This window comes from Sceloporus occidentalis, unplaced genomic scaffold (genome assembly GCF_023333645.1).
Source record: "Sceloporus occidentalis isolate IW3139 unplaced genomic scaffold, rSceOcc1.0.p SCAF_2, whole genome shotgun sequence".
Taxonomy (NCBI): Eukaryota; Metazoa; Chordata; class Lepidosauria; order Squamata; family Phrynosomatidae; genus Sceloporus; species Sceloporus occidentalis.
Genome location: NW_028316982.1, coordinates 91,634,808 through 91,652,183, shown reverse-complemented (window position 1 = coordinate 91,652,183; position 17,376 = coordinate 91,634,808). Strand labels below are relative to the sequence as shown.

General features: G+C 41.8%; 1 protein-coding gene across 1 annotated transcript in view; it reads right to left on the bottom strand.

Annotated features, from left to right (window-relative positions):
* The window catches only part of LOC149318685 (1-phosphatidylinositol 4,5-bisphosphate phosphodiesterase epsilon-1-like), a 206,843-nt gene that overhangs the window by 48,376 nt on the left and 141,091 nt on the right, over nt 1–17,376 (bottom strand). Inside the window, exons 9-16 of the mRNA XM_089510269.1 lie at nt 15,629–15,811; nt 11,910–12,027; nt 10,193–10,355; nt 7,770–7,892; nt 7,536–7,672; nt 4,624–4,862; nt 904–965; nt 656–821 (exon numbers count right to left, since the gene is read on the bottom strand). Coding sequence (XP_089366395.1) covers nt 656–821; nt 904–965; nt 4,624–4,862; nt 7,536–7,672; nt 7,770–7,892; nt 10,193–10,355; nt 11,910–12,027; nt 15,629–15,811 — 1,191 coding nt within the window. The remainder of the gene's footprint in view (nt 1–655; nt 822–903; nt 966–4,623; nt 4,863–7,535; nt 7,673–7,769; nt 7,893–10,192; nt 10,356–11,909; nt 12,028–15,628; nt 15,812–17,376) is intronic.

The following is a 17,376-nucleotide window of genomic DNA, read 5'->3' as shown; positions in this document are numbered from 1 at the left end:
TTTAAGTGTACAGTGAATGAGAAAGGAAATAAATATTTCATTCACTGTTAATGTGATATGACTTACATTTTCCATGAACAGGAAGTCTGATGCTTCTGTAAACACTTTTAAAAATGATGCAACTTGCATAATACACAAAATATAAAACTAAACTTCTGGAAAGCAGCACTTGTGACTGGGTCACTATTTGGAAAGAATTCCTAAAATGTTATATAATATTCCTAGAAGCAACACTCTTCTGAGTAATAATTTTTCTACAAAGCCATCATCTTTTCAGCACAACTTGATTATTCTGAATGGTGCTTTGACATTCAAATGAACTAAAATATTAGCTCAAGCTTTCCTGTGGGAAAGTCTAATTTTAGTAGGTTAGATCAGACTGGCTAGTGTCTCAGTGCCATGACTCTCAGATGAAACCATTTTCCTCCTTTAGAACAAAGCTCAAATATATAATTATTTTTTTAAAAAAGCATCTGAGCACAACTGTGCACACAAGCCATTTTCCCACAGTTCTTGTTTTCCTATGTTTTACAAGCAAGTACTTGGAACATTTGCATTTAGAAAGAAAGAAAGGGTCGTGTCTCTTTGACTTTCCAAATAAACAAACAAATCCCTGCAGGAGAAAAAGGGGCAGCTGACTGAAGTTATATTATACCTGGCTGTAAAGTTCCACTGAAGATTCTCCTTTAAGCTGGTGTCCTGTGAGATACGTATTGTGTGAGGACTCGATGTAATAATATGAAAGTGGGAATAGCAAGTCATCTACATTTTCTTGTGACTCGTTGTTCATTGATGCAAAATTATCTTTATCCATCAGAAACCTAGAGATAGCAGAAATGAAAAGTTAATAGAAGACCTACGAAACAGATTGAATGGATCTCAAGGTGATCTACAGGTTATTACCGTGCAAATCCTTCAAATGACATTAGTCCCTGCTGGCACATGTTGATGCTGGGCTCAAATTTCTGTAAAAAGCAGGAGAGTATTTATAAATAAATGAAAATAAACATGCATAAAAATGGATTTTTCACTCATTTTTACAATATAATTTATATTTAGGTTCAGCTTGTACATTACTAGAAACAGAACTAGGCACGTGGTAAATTCTCATCTTCAAATGCAGGTTGTGCCCAATATCAGCCCCACCCCTAATCAACAAAACAAGAGCTATAGAAAATGTCAATTGGAAAAGTACCAAATGAGAGAGAACACTGAAACTTTATCTCATCTGCTCATTTTTCACTACTGCAGTCTCTCCACCTCTATCTCACCTTTATTTCTGATCTCAAAGCCAGGTCGGAAGAAAATCAAGAGCATGGAGGGATGGGGTTGAAAGTTGGAAATAAACAAAGGTTTGAACACTTTTCTCCTGCTTACCAAATTTAAGCTGCTCAGCATAACAAACACCATGAACATGGTTTCAATTATTTCCTTACATAATGTGGCTATATAATCTGAATGACATTAGTATTTAGATTCTTAACCTGAAAGGAAGTACAAACCTCCTCTGTGATGACACAGGAATAATAAGACATGAATGGTCAAAACACAACCCATGGGGTACATGCAGCCTCAAAGGTGGCTTCTGTGGCCCCTTAACATCCACCCCGCCTGTTTTAGATGATGAAATTTGTTGCCGCCAGATGGCCAAGAGTACCCTAAGACTATAGAAACACTGTTGGACATATTGCTCTGTATTTAGGCATTTTTACCACCTTTACCTCTTATAGTTCTCTAGAGGCTGTCCTTCAGCTTCCCCTCCCCCCCAAAAAAGGAGTCACTTTCTATTTTTATAAAGCCTTATACAGGTCAAAGGAGGGCCTGTACACGTCTAAAAAAAAATCAAATGTACCACAAAATATAGCAAAATGGCCAAAAAATACCTTCCCGAAGACTATGACAGGGTAGATCATGGCTAGTGGAACAAAAATAAATAATAAATCATTTCCAGTCCTCAAAATTTTTATGGTTATGTAAAAGTTGTTCTATATCCCAATATAGAACAGCAGGGAGGACAACACTTGGGCATTGTCCACTTCTGTTGTGTGAGGCAAGTAGAGCTGACCTTTCCAACTTCAGAGTATGAGAATGCTGGTTTGATGGGATATGTGTGATTCTGTACTTACTGGTAGCACTAGACGCTGGTGAGACTGGACATTTGCTGTTGCTCAAAGACAAGAAAATGGCTGGCTGCATGACCAAATGGCTGGCTGCATGACTATATGCTTGGCACCTCAAAGGGACAGCAGTAAACAAAGGAGTAACTTACACTGCTTCTGACATTTTCCAGCCTGGCACAATGCACAGTCCCTCCTCTCCCAGTCAACATAGTTCTTTTCATATTACAAAAGTCTTGGAGACTGGCCAGGTAACTCTCCCACTTCCTAGTAAATGTTCAGCATGTTCAAAACCTCTCTGTGTTTGAGATATGGAGAGCGTTTGGCCATTTTACTCCATAGCTTGCCCTTTCTAAGGACAAAGTACAATGGTCCTTGTTATCCACTGGGGTTTGGTGGATAACAAAATCTATGGATGCTCAAGTCCCATTAAATACAATGGCATGGCAAAATAGTGTCCCTTATGTAAAATGGCAAAATCAAGGTTTGCTATTTGGAATTTATACCTTGTAAAAATTATTTGCAAGCTGTGGAGGCTTGAATCCATGGATAAGGAGGGTTGACTCTACATTGGAGCAGAACAGAAGATCTCTCTACCCACTGGGCTTTAGAGACAGTCTGCAGTAGTGCAGAGACCCATACTCTGATTCTAACCTTTGCAGGGTTCTGACAAAAAGTAAGAGTTCATACTCCTTTCAACAATGTCCTACAGGAAGTGGCAGGGCCACCCCAAATTACTTTAGTGGCTGAGGCATGGCACTCTATCCCAAATCCACATAGAGGAGCAAAATGGACTAGTAAATCTTTTTGTAAGCTGTATATAAGAAAAACTTGCTTCAGCACTGACAGGGGGGCAGTTTTGTAATCTCCGCTGTTCCTGAAATCAGATGGCTATATTTTACAGGCTGCAGGACTGGCTGTGTTGAACATACTGTTCTGTCTTCCAAAAGAAAGGAATGGCTATGAACAGGACTGTTTGAGGACTCCTACTGCTTTCCTCTAGCACCTACCATCTGATATGTTTTCTTCACTCTAACAGTAGGATCAGTTCTGGGAAGTAAGGAATCTTGGCACTTACAAGTTCTCCACAGTGCAGAGATGCTGGGGATTGTTGAAAGCATTTAAAGATGTAAAGGTAAATGTTTTTCCTTTACACAAATGTCTGGTTGTAACTGACTGTCGAGGATAGTGCTCATCTCCGTTACTAAGCCGATGGTCATGTGGCCAAGTGTGACTGCACCAAACATTGTTACCTTCCCACCAAAGCAGTACCTATTTAACTACTTGCTTTTGCGTGCTTTCGAACTGCTAGGTTGGCAGGAACTAGAACTAGTGATGGGAGCTCACCCCATCATGTGGCACTTGGGCCTCAAACTGCCGACCTTCTGACCTTACAATCGTCAGAGTTGTCGCCTTAACCATTAAGCCACTGAAGATATAGGTTCAGTTTATTCTTGGCAATTAGAGGGCTTTTTAATGGATTGGAGCTGCAATGGATTAAAATGGGCCTTTGAAGTAATTTTAAATTTGTATTAAACTTGTGTAATTGTGTTTACTTTAAATATGTACATTTTAATTGTGTATGATTTAAACTGTACCTACTTTTAACTCTATCTGTTTTGATCTTGTTGTGAGCCGCCTGAGTTTCAGTTCTTGGAGAAGAGATGGGAATACATGTCAAATAAAAAGAAAGGGAGGGAGGGAATTGAAGGAAAAAGTAAATGCAGAGATGGTGAGGATGAGTTGGACATCTGGAACAAGATAAGAGAAACCCTGTGCTGTTCTCATTCTCTGGAACATGTGGAGAATTCAGCAGAATGGCAGACAGTGATAGAAAAAAAATTCCATGAAAGACATGTTACCAACAAAGCTGCAGTCTGCAATGCACAGACCTTAGGGGAAAAGTAAATGTATTCTCAGGTTTATTTTCAGTTTATCCACAGAAGTGCTGAGGACCTGCAAAGATTCTGGGTGGTATAATCAACCAGTTTATGCAGACATGTGGTTTCTGAGGCAGACACACAGACATTCCGTAACACAGAAGTTGACACAAAATGGATTTACTGAAGGGAGAAAGCTTGGGAAGCACTACCAGAGAAGACCTAGATGGCCTCTCAGTTTCCTTCTTGCACATTAACTGAAGGTGTAACATCTACAAAAACTTTGAAATTGGCATGAGCTAACTGAAGATACATTAGGAGATGTCATCTGTTCTTCCTTCTCAAAGTTGTTGACTGTTTATGCCTGAATCAATGATGAGTCACAAATCAGTGAACAGATATGCTTACTACTGGAATTAACATCACTGTTGCTGCAATGCCATAATCTAAACATGACAGCAGTTACTGGTAAAGTAACAGCACAACACTGCTTGCAGTTTCAACATCCAGAGTATGACTACTCAAGGCTACTGTGGAGAGACTAATGAAGTGAGAAAAAACTCAAAACAAAATAACCAAACAGTAAAAACATATGGACTATATTCTAATAGTTTTGCACCACAAACCTGAATAATACTGAGGAGTTCATCGTATGTATAGTGTTCTCCTTGGCAGTTTACTAAGAAGTCATTGAGTTGTTGGATGCCCACTCCAAATATTCCCAGAGATGTACTCTCTACTCCAGTGCCATTTGTTACAATGCTGGCAGCAGCAATAGCATCAGATATTTGTCGCTGGTTGTCTGATAGCTGCTGCCTGTTTTTAATGAACAAGCCCAAATCTGATATATTCCTTGTTAGTAAATCTAAAAGAGAAAAATATGAACAGCAATGCTTGACAGCAGCTTCAAGGTACATTTAAATCCTAAATGTCAAAGTTATCTGATGGAACCCCATTTCTCAAATAAATAGGAAGGCATTAATTCTATCTTCATTATTCTTGGTGCAATCTTGACTGGTAAATATGGACAAGGGCCAGCTGAGTTAACACTAGGCCAGTTGAAGCTATGTTTAAATCCAAACATCTTCCAGCCTAGTGGTGTTGGAAATCACTTTGGTCTCCCTGTTAGTGGACTAACTTTGTGCCAGCGTAACAGTTGTGTCTGTTGCCAGGAAGAGGTTTAGGTCTGGCATAACACAGTTTTTCCTCACCCTGCCCCTTTTCCACACACCCCTTTTTTGACTCTTCTGCCAGCTGATCTGGGGCAGCAAATTAGTCATGCTCGCAGATTCTTCTGCCAGCTAGTTTCTGAGATGAGGCAGCAGAAGGAAACGGGCAGAGGTCTAGTTTAGATCGCATAAGATGGTCCCATCTGCTCCTAACACTCTACATCAGGGGTGGGCAACTGTGATGGAGATGGCGGGGGCATCTGTAACGACTCGGGGATGCACCTTTTTAATAAAAAAAATAAATCCAGACCTTTATAGAGTAATTAATTTTAAGCCAGGACTGGAGTGAGGTGTACAGAGAGGATAGATTCTATAATAGAAGCATTTGAGAGGGAGCAGATTTTAAGTTTGGACCAGAGTGAATGAAAGGAGAGGGTGGAAACATTTGTAAGGGAGAAGATTTTAAGCCAAGATTAGAGTGATTGAAGTAGGAGGATAGAAGGGGGAATAAAGAGGGCGATGGAAAAGGATGGAAGGAAAGTGTGGGAGCATTTGTGAGGAGATTCTAAGCCAGTACGGAAGTAAAGTGAATGGAAGCTGGGGGGGGGGGGGGAATGAGATTTTAAGCTAGGACTGGGACTGGGACTAGGACTGGAGGTGAATGGAAGGAATGGATGGGAGTATTTGTCCAAAATTTGGTTGCTGTAGCAAGTATTGGCTTGTTCGTGCCAAGGAGTGGCAAGCATTATTAGTTTAAAGTACTGAGTGTCTCTCCAGTTTGCAGAGGTGCTCCAGAGGCTTCAAGGGCTGCACTTCAGGGTCTGGCAGGCCACATGGCACTCTACCTAACCCTGCTCTACATCAAGCAAATCTTTGAGTTAGGATTGCTCTGTAAGAAGGGAAAATTCACCTCTTTCTTTTTTGAAATTATTACTAAGATAGAACGCTTACTCAAGCCTCAGCCAAGAATATAATACAGTGGTACCCCGGGTTACGAAAGTAATTCGTTCCGCCGCCGCTTTCGTAACCCGGAAACTTTCGCTAGCCGAAAAAGCCCATAGGCTTTAATAGCGAAAGCCGCGATTCCGTGTGAAATCGCGCCGAAAAGCACCAAAATTTCTTTCGCAACCCGGAATAACCTTCGTAACCCAGAAACAATTAATTAAGTGAATTTCTTTCGTAACCCGGAAATTTCGTAAGGCGGCGCATTCGTATCCCGGGGTACCACTGTACATAAAAACACAGACCTGCTAACCTTTGAACATTTACCTGATATTGCTTAAATTTCCAAAAATGGATTAATGAAACACATGTAACAGGGGCAGTTGTTATCATGTTGTGGAATCTACTATTTAAGTAAGCTATGGACATTTCCTAGTAAAACCAAAATACAACAGTATACTTTGGTATCCAGCACCAGAGGAATTCACACTTCCTTCCCACTGCAGCTCACCATGGACCAAAATCCTGACTTAAAAGGCTTCCCAGCCCCAAGGCCATGTTTTTTGGGTCCAAGGGTAGGTATGTATGAAAGGGGGTGGATGGGTGGGTTGCTGATTCTCACAGAAGCAGCAGGATTACAGGAGTGTACTATTCCAACCTATTTTTTACTATTCCATCCTACCACATTTTTAAAAAATCGAGTTTCTTAAAATAATTCACAGTGTAATTTACAGTAATGTTTAAAGCACATTGCACAAAGAACTATATTTCTATCAATTTAGGAGGCTTTTTTTTGGAGGTTGCAATCCCATGTTTAATCACATATAATTAAGTCTTGCTGACTTAAGTGAACACTGTGTGTGGGACAGCTTATTGTAAATTATTTATACTGTTATTTTTAAATTTTGCAAAGTGCCTCATAAAATTTTTACTCCTAACAATAAAGAGTAAATGGCTCAGCAAGATGAGCCATTGTTCTCATCTTACAGGAGGTAACATCAATAGAGAGACACAGAACAAGACATAGTTAGTTAGACCACAGTTAGCTGTGAAATTTGAATCCTGCACATAAGTTTTATTGCTAGTCTGAACTACAGTAAACCTAGGACTAGTAACTGGATTCAGGCCTTGGGATCTGACATTCAAATCCAACATACTATTAATTAGAACTTTGTTGTTGTGTGGCTCCAAGTCTTTTTTGACTTATGGCGATCCTCTAAGGTGAACCTATCATAGGGGGTTCTTGGCAAGTTTCTTCAGAAGGGGATTGTCATTGCCTTCCTCTGAGGCTGAGAGAATGTGCCTTGCGCAAGGTCACCAAGTGGGTTTTTATGCTCCAGCAGGGATTTGAACCCTGGTCTTCAGAGTCATAGTCTAACACTCAAATCACTAACCAATCTGGCTCACAGTATATTAATTTATCTTACCTAAATCAGGTTGAAGTCCATTTATGTTCTCATCAATCTTCAGAGAGGTGTACAGAGGAGCAGAATCAGAACCCAAACGGTTGCAAGGTACAGCATAAACATCAAAAAGATCTTTCAAATCTTTGCGGCTACGAACACTAGGATATATTAACCATTTTCATCAGATACCATTATCAAAATATAGTTTTTAAAAAAGCAAAAACTCAGGCTAAGCATCAGTAAAACAGATGTTACCTGAAAGATTTGAAGAGCTCTACAAATTCAACAAAACTCATGTTGCTATCAGAAACCATGCAAGTTTGGAAGCCCTTCAATCCCCCTTTAACTCTTCCATGCCAGCTACTGCTGCTCCATGTGCTAAAAGAAAAGGAGATTAATGGAATTGGTATCCTGTTTAAGTACTGTAACTGTTTTTTTAACTGGTACCATATTTTAAGTAATTTATAAAATAACTTTTTTGTTCTATATTTCTTCTCAAAGACCACTTCTGATCACCAGCTTATATAAGAGGAATTAATTAGTTTTCATAGTGTAATATTTCAAGAGACTTTCAATGGATGCATGTTCCTGACACACAGAACTTCCTGTCCAGAGAAAACAGGCACATGAAAAAGTACTTTTCCCCTGATATGCTAGCTTTTATAAATTCTATGATTCCTTCAGAAGAGGTTTTTATTGCTCTCACTTGCTCTACCTTATTCACAATTTTTTGTGGTGGAGAAGGGTTGATACATTAATGTTTTCTGCTTTAAAACTTTTTACATTCTACCTCACTTCATCTGCCTTCACTTTCCAGAAGAGGTGCACAAGATAGCACTAACAACCCTCTACATAAAAGCATCCTTAGACTTCAGACCTTAAGACTCCCATCATTCTGCCTATGTATCAACAGCATTTAGCACAAAGAGTCTTACTTCACTGTTAACTAATGATCCTTGTGATATAGCCCTTTAATAGCAAAATATTTCCATAGTGAAGCAATGCTTATGCGACTGAAAGGAAAAGAAATTGTCCAATACATTTCCTTTCATATACAAGTTTTAAAACAAACACTAGTTGCTTTCTAGGTGGTACTGTTTGCTTGTGAAAATCATACTGGATCTATTTTTGGGGAAACTGTTGTAACACTGGCATCCTAGATTGGCAGGCTGAATGAAGCCTAACTAAAGCCCTTATCAGATGAGTCTGGAACTGGGGGTCTTCAGCACTGGGCGGTTCGAATTCACGTTATTTCGCACAATACCATCATACCTGGGAGCCCCTCCGAATTGGCATGATTCAAATTGGCCAATACGCATTCGCGCGAAGTGCATTCAGTGCAGAATGTTTTGTCACACCGGTGCTCAACATGAGGATTGGCCGATTCGTATCGGCCCCCTCGCACATGCTCAGTGGTGCCCTGCATGGGTTGCGACCTTAAACGCTTCCGGGGTGAAAGGGGAGGTCACGTCATGACAGCCCGGTAAACAGCTGGAGAGCCAGCTCATGCACATTAACAATCGCGATACAACGTGCCCTCTCTACATTCCTCTCTGTTTCCTCTCTACATTCCTGCTTGGTTTTAACGTTACCATGACCTTCCCTTGCAACAAATTAGCAATGCCCGGTTGTACGTGTGTGTGTGTGAGTGTGTGAATATGTATTCTGGGGGGGGGGGGGAGGACCAGTTCCAGCGGCTGTCAAAGAGGCTGGATGGCCATCTAAGTAAATGGGGATGCTTTTTTCCTCCTCCTCCTCCCGGCTTGGGAGCCAGCATAGGCTGCATCCCAAGAAGGGAACAGGCGCGGGGCCGCTAGAATCGCGGCGATCGCCGCCGTTCCAGCGGCCCCCGCGCCTCTTCCCTTCTTGGGATGCAGCCTATGCTGGCTCCCAAGCCGGGAGGAGGAGGAGGAGGCCGCTGGAACCGCCCCCCCCCCCCCCGCTTCCCTGGAACCGGCAAGAGGAAAGACCCACCGGAAGTTAAAATTGGAATCTGGGGGTCTTGCGATGGAATTCAGGATTGGGTAGTCACACCAGAGCCATTCGCACTGAGATCGAACAGAGCCCCAATCCAGGATATTGCCAATCCCCTTATCAGCGCACTGGCCAACACGCTCCAAAAAGAGGAGCCAGTACGCATTCAGTTCGGCATCTCGCACATTCACGTGAGTTCGGATTGGGCCATTCGAATGCTGGTATGATGGTATTGTGCGAAATAACGTGAATTCGAACCGCCCAGTGCTGAAGACCCCCAGTTCCAGACTCATCTGATAAGGGCTTAACTTAGAGGCCATGTGTTTTTATTGAAAGAAAGTTTGTATCTCTGACCAAAGTTGGTTTCATCTTGCATTTTGTTCTTATTCACAGTAATAATGGCCACAAACCCAAGGTCTTGAATATTCACACCCAATAGGCAGGTAAAACTAATCGGATTTTTGCACATACACATAAATGGATTACCAAGAAAATGAGTCTATTTGACTTGTAAGCTGATAACAGTGAGCCACTTTAGATCTAGTGATAGGAAAGATTATTAAGAAATTCAAATGCATCTGTAGATTTTGTACACCCTGATCTTAGTTTCATAGCCATCACACATAATGGGCTAAGCAAGAGTTTTATACTTAATCTCACTGTTTCAGTTCCAAAATGTGTGCACAATTGTCTTGTCTCCTCACCTAGATTGACCCTTTATTGATGATGACATCACAGGAGAAGATACTGGCCTGACAGGTGAAGAGACACCAGATGTTCCATTAGATGACACTGAGGTAGTCAGAGACTGTGTTCTCCTGGAAGGCAGAGTGTTGGTACTCGAAAAAGTAACCAGAAGAGATGGTTCTAAGGAAAAGGTAAATCTGTATCATTACCTTTGTAAGTAAATAACATTTTCATCCAATTTGATAAGTCTTATTTGAACAAAAAGCAGCAGCTAATAGAAAACCAAAGTGAAGACCTTTGAATTTCTATTCTTGGTTTTACTAGCGGGAAGGTTTCCAAATGTAGCCACTGGCTGTATTCACATCATATAAAACCATAATTTGGGCTGAAATGTATAAGTCACAACAAGCCTTAGGTTTACTTATTCATCCTTTTCTCCCATGTTCAGAAGTAGGATCCAAGAAAGGGTATGCTTCCACTTGTTATTAATAGGGGTTTGATGTACAGTCTAGGCACAGAATTTTGGTGAGTACGAACTGTGGTCCTTTCCAAGTTGTCAGTTTCAGAATTCAGGTTTTGCAAATTCACATACCAGAAAACACAAGCCACTTCTAATGAATACTAAGATCAAGAGCTTCCTCCTGGACAGATGAGAGGAGGAGAGGACAGGGGAGACCATGCCATAGTTAAGAGTGACAAATAAGTGCAGCCACTACAAACTAGTTGACTAAAAAAGCATTTTAATGTAAGTTTTTTTGTGACAAACAATGTATAATGGGAAATAACAATTCAGCCAAATATAGCCATGACTCTCCAGGTAGTGTGGGGTCACACGGAATATACTGCATTAATATTTGTTCTAAATTGCTCTTGCTGGTTTGGACCTATGGCTGCCAAAATGGTGAAAAATCTACAATGAGAGACAATTTCCTTATGGCTTTACCACATTCTATTTGTTCACGGCGGCTACTTGAAAGTGATATTTGACCCTTCCGTTGTTCCAGTTTATCAGGGACAGTCTTCCTTAATCTTTTATTATCCCACTTTTTCAGGTGTTTTTTAAAATGTCCTTGTTTCTCTGTCCTACCACTGCAAACTTTACTTCAGTTGCTGCAAACTGAGTCCAATAAGCAAAAATAGTTGACATTCAATTAACTTAGTATGGGAAGAGGAAAGGAGAGGGTAGAATCTTGCCCTTCTTTTTAGGCTCAGACAAAAGCAAACTTCTGCAGCTCACCTAGCTTATGCATTCTTTCTCATTAATGATTTTGGCAATCATGACTACCCGTTGTTTGCCCGCACATGCCCAGTTAGAGGGTATTCATTCGTGTGTCATATATTACTGGCAAGGTTGCTCAAAACATTATTTTCAAGCAGTCTCTATCATGCCATGTGGGTTCAACCAAGCCTGAGCATAAGCATTTTCCTAGAGAAAATGCATTTTCAATTATTGTGTAGGCAAGCATTTATTTTAGTTTACTTTATCACTATTTAGGCTTCCAAAAATATTTTAACTAAAAGTCACTCTCTTCCAACAGAAAATTACATTCAGATCAGTTTAAAAAAAAACACAGGGAACTTTTCCATGCATATTATTTTCCTTGTAGTCCACATTGTGCAATAAGCCACTCCTTAGCCCTGAAAGCAGCATGGGAAAAAAAAGGGGGGGGGCAAGATTTGCATATCCCAGTGGATTGATTTTGGGTTAGGCCAAAATAGATAAAGACAAAGTACCTGCTTCCTCTTGCTCATCAATATCTTGAGGGTCTGAACCACTTCTGCTCCGATTTTCCTTAAAAGGTCTTGCTTTTCGAAGAGCCATCTCATCGTCGGTGCCATCTCCACTTTCACCCTGAAAACAGCGACTTTCATAATAAACATCATACGAACAATACATAAATTATTGTTAGCAACTATTCTAAGGGACCAACCAGACTGTCACGGGAAATCCAGTAATAAAACTTTCTTATGTTTTTATATAACCTTAGGGGAAGAAGAACTGGATGGGTGGACATAAACCTTTCCCTGTGCCACTCTACCCATAAAAAACCCACTTCCCCAAAGCTTCAGCTTATTCCATTAGAGAAAATATGTCTGTTGCCATGGATGGAAGCTGCCGCCGGAAAGACCACAGACACCAACAGTTGGCAGAAAAAAGGCCACAACTTTATTACCGTATTTTCCGGTGTATAAGGCAACTTTCTAAGTCTGCCTTATGCACCGTTTTTTTACTCCACACACAGGCGAATGGCATGGCCACCTCCCTGTCTCTGGGGTCCTCCCTGGTTCCTCTCCCAGCCAACAGGCACTGGTGCCGGCTGGAGTGTGCCTCTCTGAAGGCCTGAGAGGACCCGCGGCGGCTGGGCTCTTCCCGCCATTTTTTAAAGGCGGCGGCGGGGAAGCGGCTCCAGAGCCGGCTGGGGCAAGGGAAAGAGACGGCCCCTTACTTCTCGGCGCTGCTGCTGCCGCCACCGCCACCAGGGACCCTCTGCTCCTCCGGCGGCTTCCACGGAGGACTTGAGAAGCCGCTGGAGGAGCGGAGGGTCCCTGGCGGTGGCGGCGGCTTCCGCGGAGGACTTGGGAAGCCGCTGGAGGAGCGGAGGGTCCCTGGTGGCGGCGGCGGCAGCGGTGGCAGCAGCAGCACCGAGAAGTAAGGGGCTGGCTCTTTCCCTGGCCGGCTCTGGAGCCGCTTCCCCGCCACCGCCTTTAAAAAAAATGGTGGCAAGAGCCCAGCCGCCGCGGGTCCTGTCAGGCCTTCAGAGAGGCCCCCTCCAGCCGACGCAAGACCCCCTTGGGGCGTCCGGGGATGCTGCCAGCGGGCGACGTGGGGGGTCGCCTTATACCCCCCGTCGCCTTATACGCCGGAAAATACGGTATATAACAACAATAACAAAAACGTAGGGTTGGCTCCAATGCATGCGGTCTGGATCAGTCATCCATCAATCCCTGACTGTTCGATGAATCCCATTTGCTTGGTCATGGCTGAGCTTTGGGATGACAAGGGGCTACCAACTTAACAACCCCCGATGCCCTATCTAACCAGTTGTTTGCATGTTCGCATCTCTGCCCCTTGTCACCAGGAGATGCTGAATCGATGTGGCCCCTGCAATAGTGACACCGCTACAATCTCAGCATCTCCATGTCCCTGTTGGACTCTCGATCCAGTGCTACGCAGCTCTGGAAACCATGCCCAACAGATCCAAGACCTATGCAACCACCTGAAAGTTGTAATGGGATATTCCCAAGCCCAGACAGAGGGATGGTGGGTGGGGGAGCCAAGCAGGAATGACGGTAAGGCCCTGGCCACGTGGCATTAAATAGGCCTGCCCCCCAATGAGGGGCTGAGATCCTGCCCTCTCGGCCCCCCAAGCAATCCCGGGCAGTGCCACAGCCGACGCTACCCAATCGGGAGGCACTTCCTGCCCCAGCGCCCCCTGGGATTTGTGGTCCAGGCGCTGGGAGGAAGTGCCTCCTTTTCTGGTCCCCAGTCAGCCAATGGTGGGCCAGGAAGCCTCCCGCGCAGCATTCTGGGAGCCGGATGAACTATGGCTCTTCTGGCACGGCAACCGGGCCGTGAGATGGGCAGCCCCATTTCTGGGCAACTGCTGAGATGGGCAGCCCCATTTCTTTCACCCTATATGGAAAACAATAGTTTGGAAATACATTTTCATCAGGATAATAGCAACAGACAGGAGGATTTTTTTTTTAAAAAAAAACCCTCTCTCAGTGCTACTGTCCTTATGCAAAGACAACAGCTCACCTTTTAAAAAAATACTGATTCTCCCATGCCATAACTAGTTAGGTTGACAATTCTGATACAGAAATTTTTGAGTAAAATGTATTCTTTGTTAATCAGGTTAGAAAATATGAAAGAGTAGTTTATACTGTTATACTTATCATTCAAACACAGACTGTCTTCTACAGTAGTTTAGAACATCTTATAAAAAATAAGAAATCAAAAATGATGCTGTTTCACTCATTCCTTTTGCAGCATCATGAAGTCTTTAAGGACATTTAGTTGTTTGTTAACTACCCTTGAGTCAACCTCAACTCATGGCAACCCTGTGGATGAGACCTCTCCAAGACTCTCTAGCCTCCACTGCTCTGCTTAAGTCCAGCAAATTCAAGCCTGTGACTTTTCTGTTTGAGTTCATTCATCTGGCATGTGGTCTCCCTCTCTTTCTACGGCCTTCTATCTATCCTAGCATTATTGTCTTTTCCAATGATTCATGCCTTCTCGTGATGTGGCCAAAACATGACTGCCTCAATTTAGTCATCCTGACTTCCAGGGAGTGTTCAGGCTTTATTGGTTCTAGCTCCCATTTATTTGTCTTCTTTAGCCATCCACATATCCTCAGAATTCTCCAGCACAACATCTCAAATGAGCTTATTTTCTTCTTATCTGCCTTCTTCACTGTCCAGCTTTCACATCTCTACATGGCGATGGGGAATATGATGGCTTGGACAATTAGTGTTCAGAGTTATATCTTTGCTCTTTAGGATTTTATCAAGTTCTTTCATAGCTGCCCTTCCCAATCCTAGCCTTTTGCTAATTTCTTGACTGAAGTCTCCATTCTGATTAATGTTTGATCCAAGGTCTGGCAACTCTTTTCTTATTTCAATTTTCTCATTATCTAGGATAAATTCTTGTAGATTTTCCATGGTCACTACTTTAAAAATATTGTCTATAAAAGGTGTATTCAAAAATATGCCATTATTTTTACAAAATGTAACTTTGATGTAGTTGCAGTAGTTACAAAATGTGATGAATGCATTTTTTTTCCTCATAGAAAGAACAATAAAATAGATCATGGGCTAGAAGCTAAGGAAGTAATGGAAATCTTTGGATCTAGTCTGACATAAACAATTGCAAAAACATTCAAAACGTTAATCTGAATTTTAGAACACTACATTTCAATCATGGCATTCCCTCCAGGCATTATAATCTGCTCAAAAGATGCATATTTGAACTCAAGATTCTCCCCATCCCCCATGAGTATCTCCACCCTTGTTTTTACCAGCCTCAAAACTTAATGTTCATTGGCATGTCTAGAAGTTTTCCTTGACTTGAATCTGCCTTCCAAACGAATGCCTTTTTTGGGAGTTAGGAAAAATGAAATTTTCTGGAGAGTCAAAAATACTCTGTGTGTGCTTCTGATGTATGATATTTCCCTTCCTCTGGGGTTCTATAATACAGACAAAGGCTCAACTCAGAAGTCAAAAATGCCACCCAGTGTGCTCTATTTCTAGTTTAATTTAAAACCCAGACAAAAACCTGTCTTTATTATGTGTGCATAAAAAACTACACTATTTCTAAATAAATGAAATGCAAATAATTGGCAGTTTAGCATTTCTATTTATAATAATTCTCTTTCTGAATGCAGTTAATTAAGCAGGAAACATATAACAAGCTTAACTCATGCAATTCAATATTAAATAACATAATATCTTACTCTCATGAGCACTTTTTTCTTTTTCTTAGCTGTGCTGATTCCCAGAGTGTTGTTTCTTTGCACACCTGGTTTCTCCACACTTTTCATCAGGTTTCCTGGGCTTGTATTTCTCGTACTCCAGCGCCTCCCCCCAAACAATTCAACAGCTTGAGCCAAGGTTGGGCCTTCATATCGACCATCCTCCTAATAAAAGAGTCCTTAGCTTTATTAGGGTGAAGAGATACAGATCACAGAAAGAATGAGAAGCTAATATGGAGATGTAAGGAGTTTATCAAACGGGAGGAATTTCTCTTAAATTTGAATGAAAAGAAAGTGGGGCCAGAACGCATTCACTTAAAGTCGCTAGTTTAGTGCAATTACGTGAATGCGCACTGCGTTCGAACTGGCTTCCCACTGCCCGAAAATAGCATGCCATTGCCCGAATTTGCATGTGGCAGTCTATCACAAAATAACATGAAACCACATGATTGCATTCGGACTGACTTCTCATTGCCTGAATTTGCGTGTAGTGGGTTATCATGCAATAACGTTAAACCTCATGATTGTGTTCAGATTGCCATCGGATTATACTTCCAATTTCCCTTGTCTGATAAACTCCTAAATGTTCACAACTCCAATTGCAAACTCAGATTAAGAGCAAAGTCTAAATATCATTACACTCCAAGGAAGGAGTGTGAAGAACTCAAATTATTTATTGGAATTAAAGAGGCCTTTATGCTTATATAAAGTGATTATTAGGAGAGGGGAGCTTAGGTAACACCTGCTCTTTGTTTCACCTGTTTTGTATCTTTTTTTTGTCCATGTGTTCAAGCCATTTGCATTTTCCTTACCTGTTGAGTTGTCTTGTCCTTTCTTCAAAAAGTTAATACTCTTTATTCCCTTTGCCTGAAATAATTAGGCATACAACTCCTATCCCAACCTATGGTTGGGGGCTTCTCACCCCCAAATGAGAATCAGTTTTAGGAGCTTTTGTAATCAAGTATATTTCAACTTCCTTTCTCTGTTTTCTTTCCTGTTCCAAATTTGATCTCTTGGGAAGCCTAAGTTCTTCTTCTTTACTTTACAGGAGCACCCTGCATAATTAACCCTGTTTTCACCAAAAGTTCATGTTGCACCAGCCCTGGGGCACACTGCTTAATATAGATATCAAATATTCCTACAATACCCAATGTCTAAAGCCCAGCCAGCAGCAAGTTGGCATCTAGGTCAGAATATATTAAAAGTGGCCAGTCTGTGGGGAAATTAGAGTGGCAGGTTGAGGCAGCAATTTCCAAAATCTGTAGTGTAGATCTGCCATCCCAATTGTCCCCAATGTAGAATGCCCCATTCCCTTCCCCTTTATAGCTATATCCACCAGCTCTGACACAGCATGTGCAGTGAGTCACGCACATAAACAAGAAACTAGAAAGCCAAGTTATATCTTCAAGAGGAAGGCAAGGGAAAAGAAAAAGGGAAGGTTAAAAAACATGGCACAATAGCACAGAAAAAAAGTTACTTCTCAGTCCTTGGATGGATGACCAGCCTAAGCCTGGGGAAGAATACTAAACAATGCAAATTATAGGATTGAAAGGTGGGTCAGACTGGTAGCTCATCCAAAAATCACGCTAAGAATGTTGTAGACCTTTATAAGGCCTGCTAAAATCTGGATTAACCTGGATTGGCAGCTACTGCAAGCATTTTAGAAAATCATAAAGCCAGTGATGATGAGTACAAAAGAGATAGTAGTACAGGCTACAGATGGAGCCATG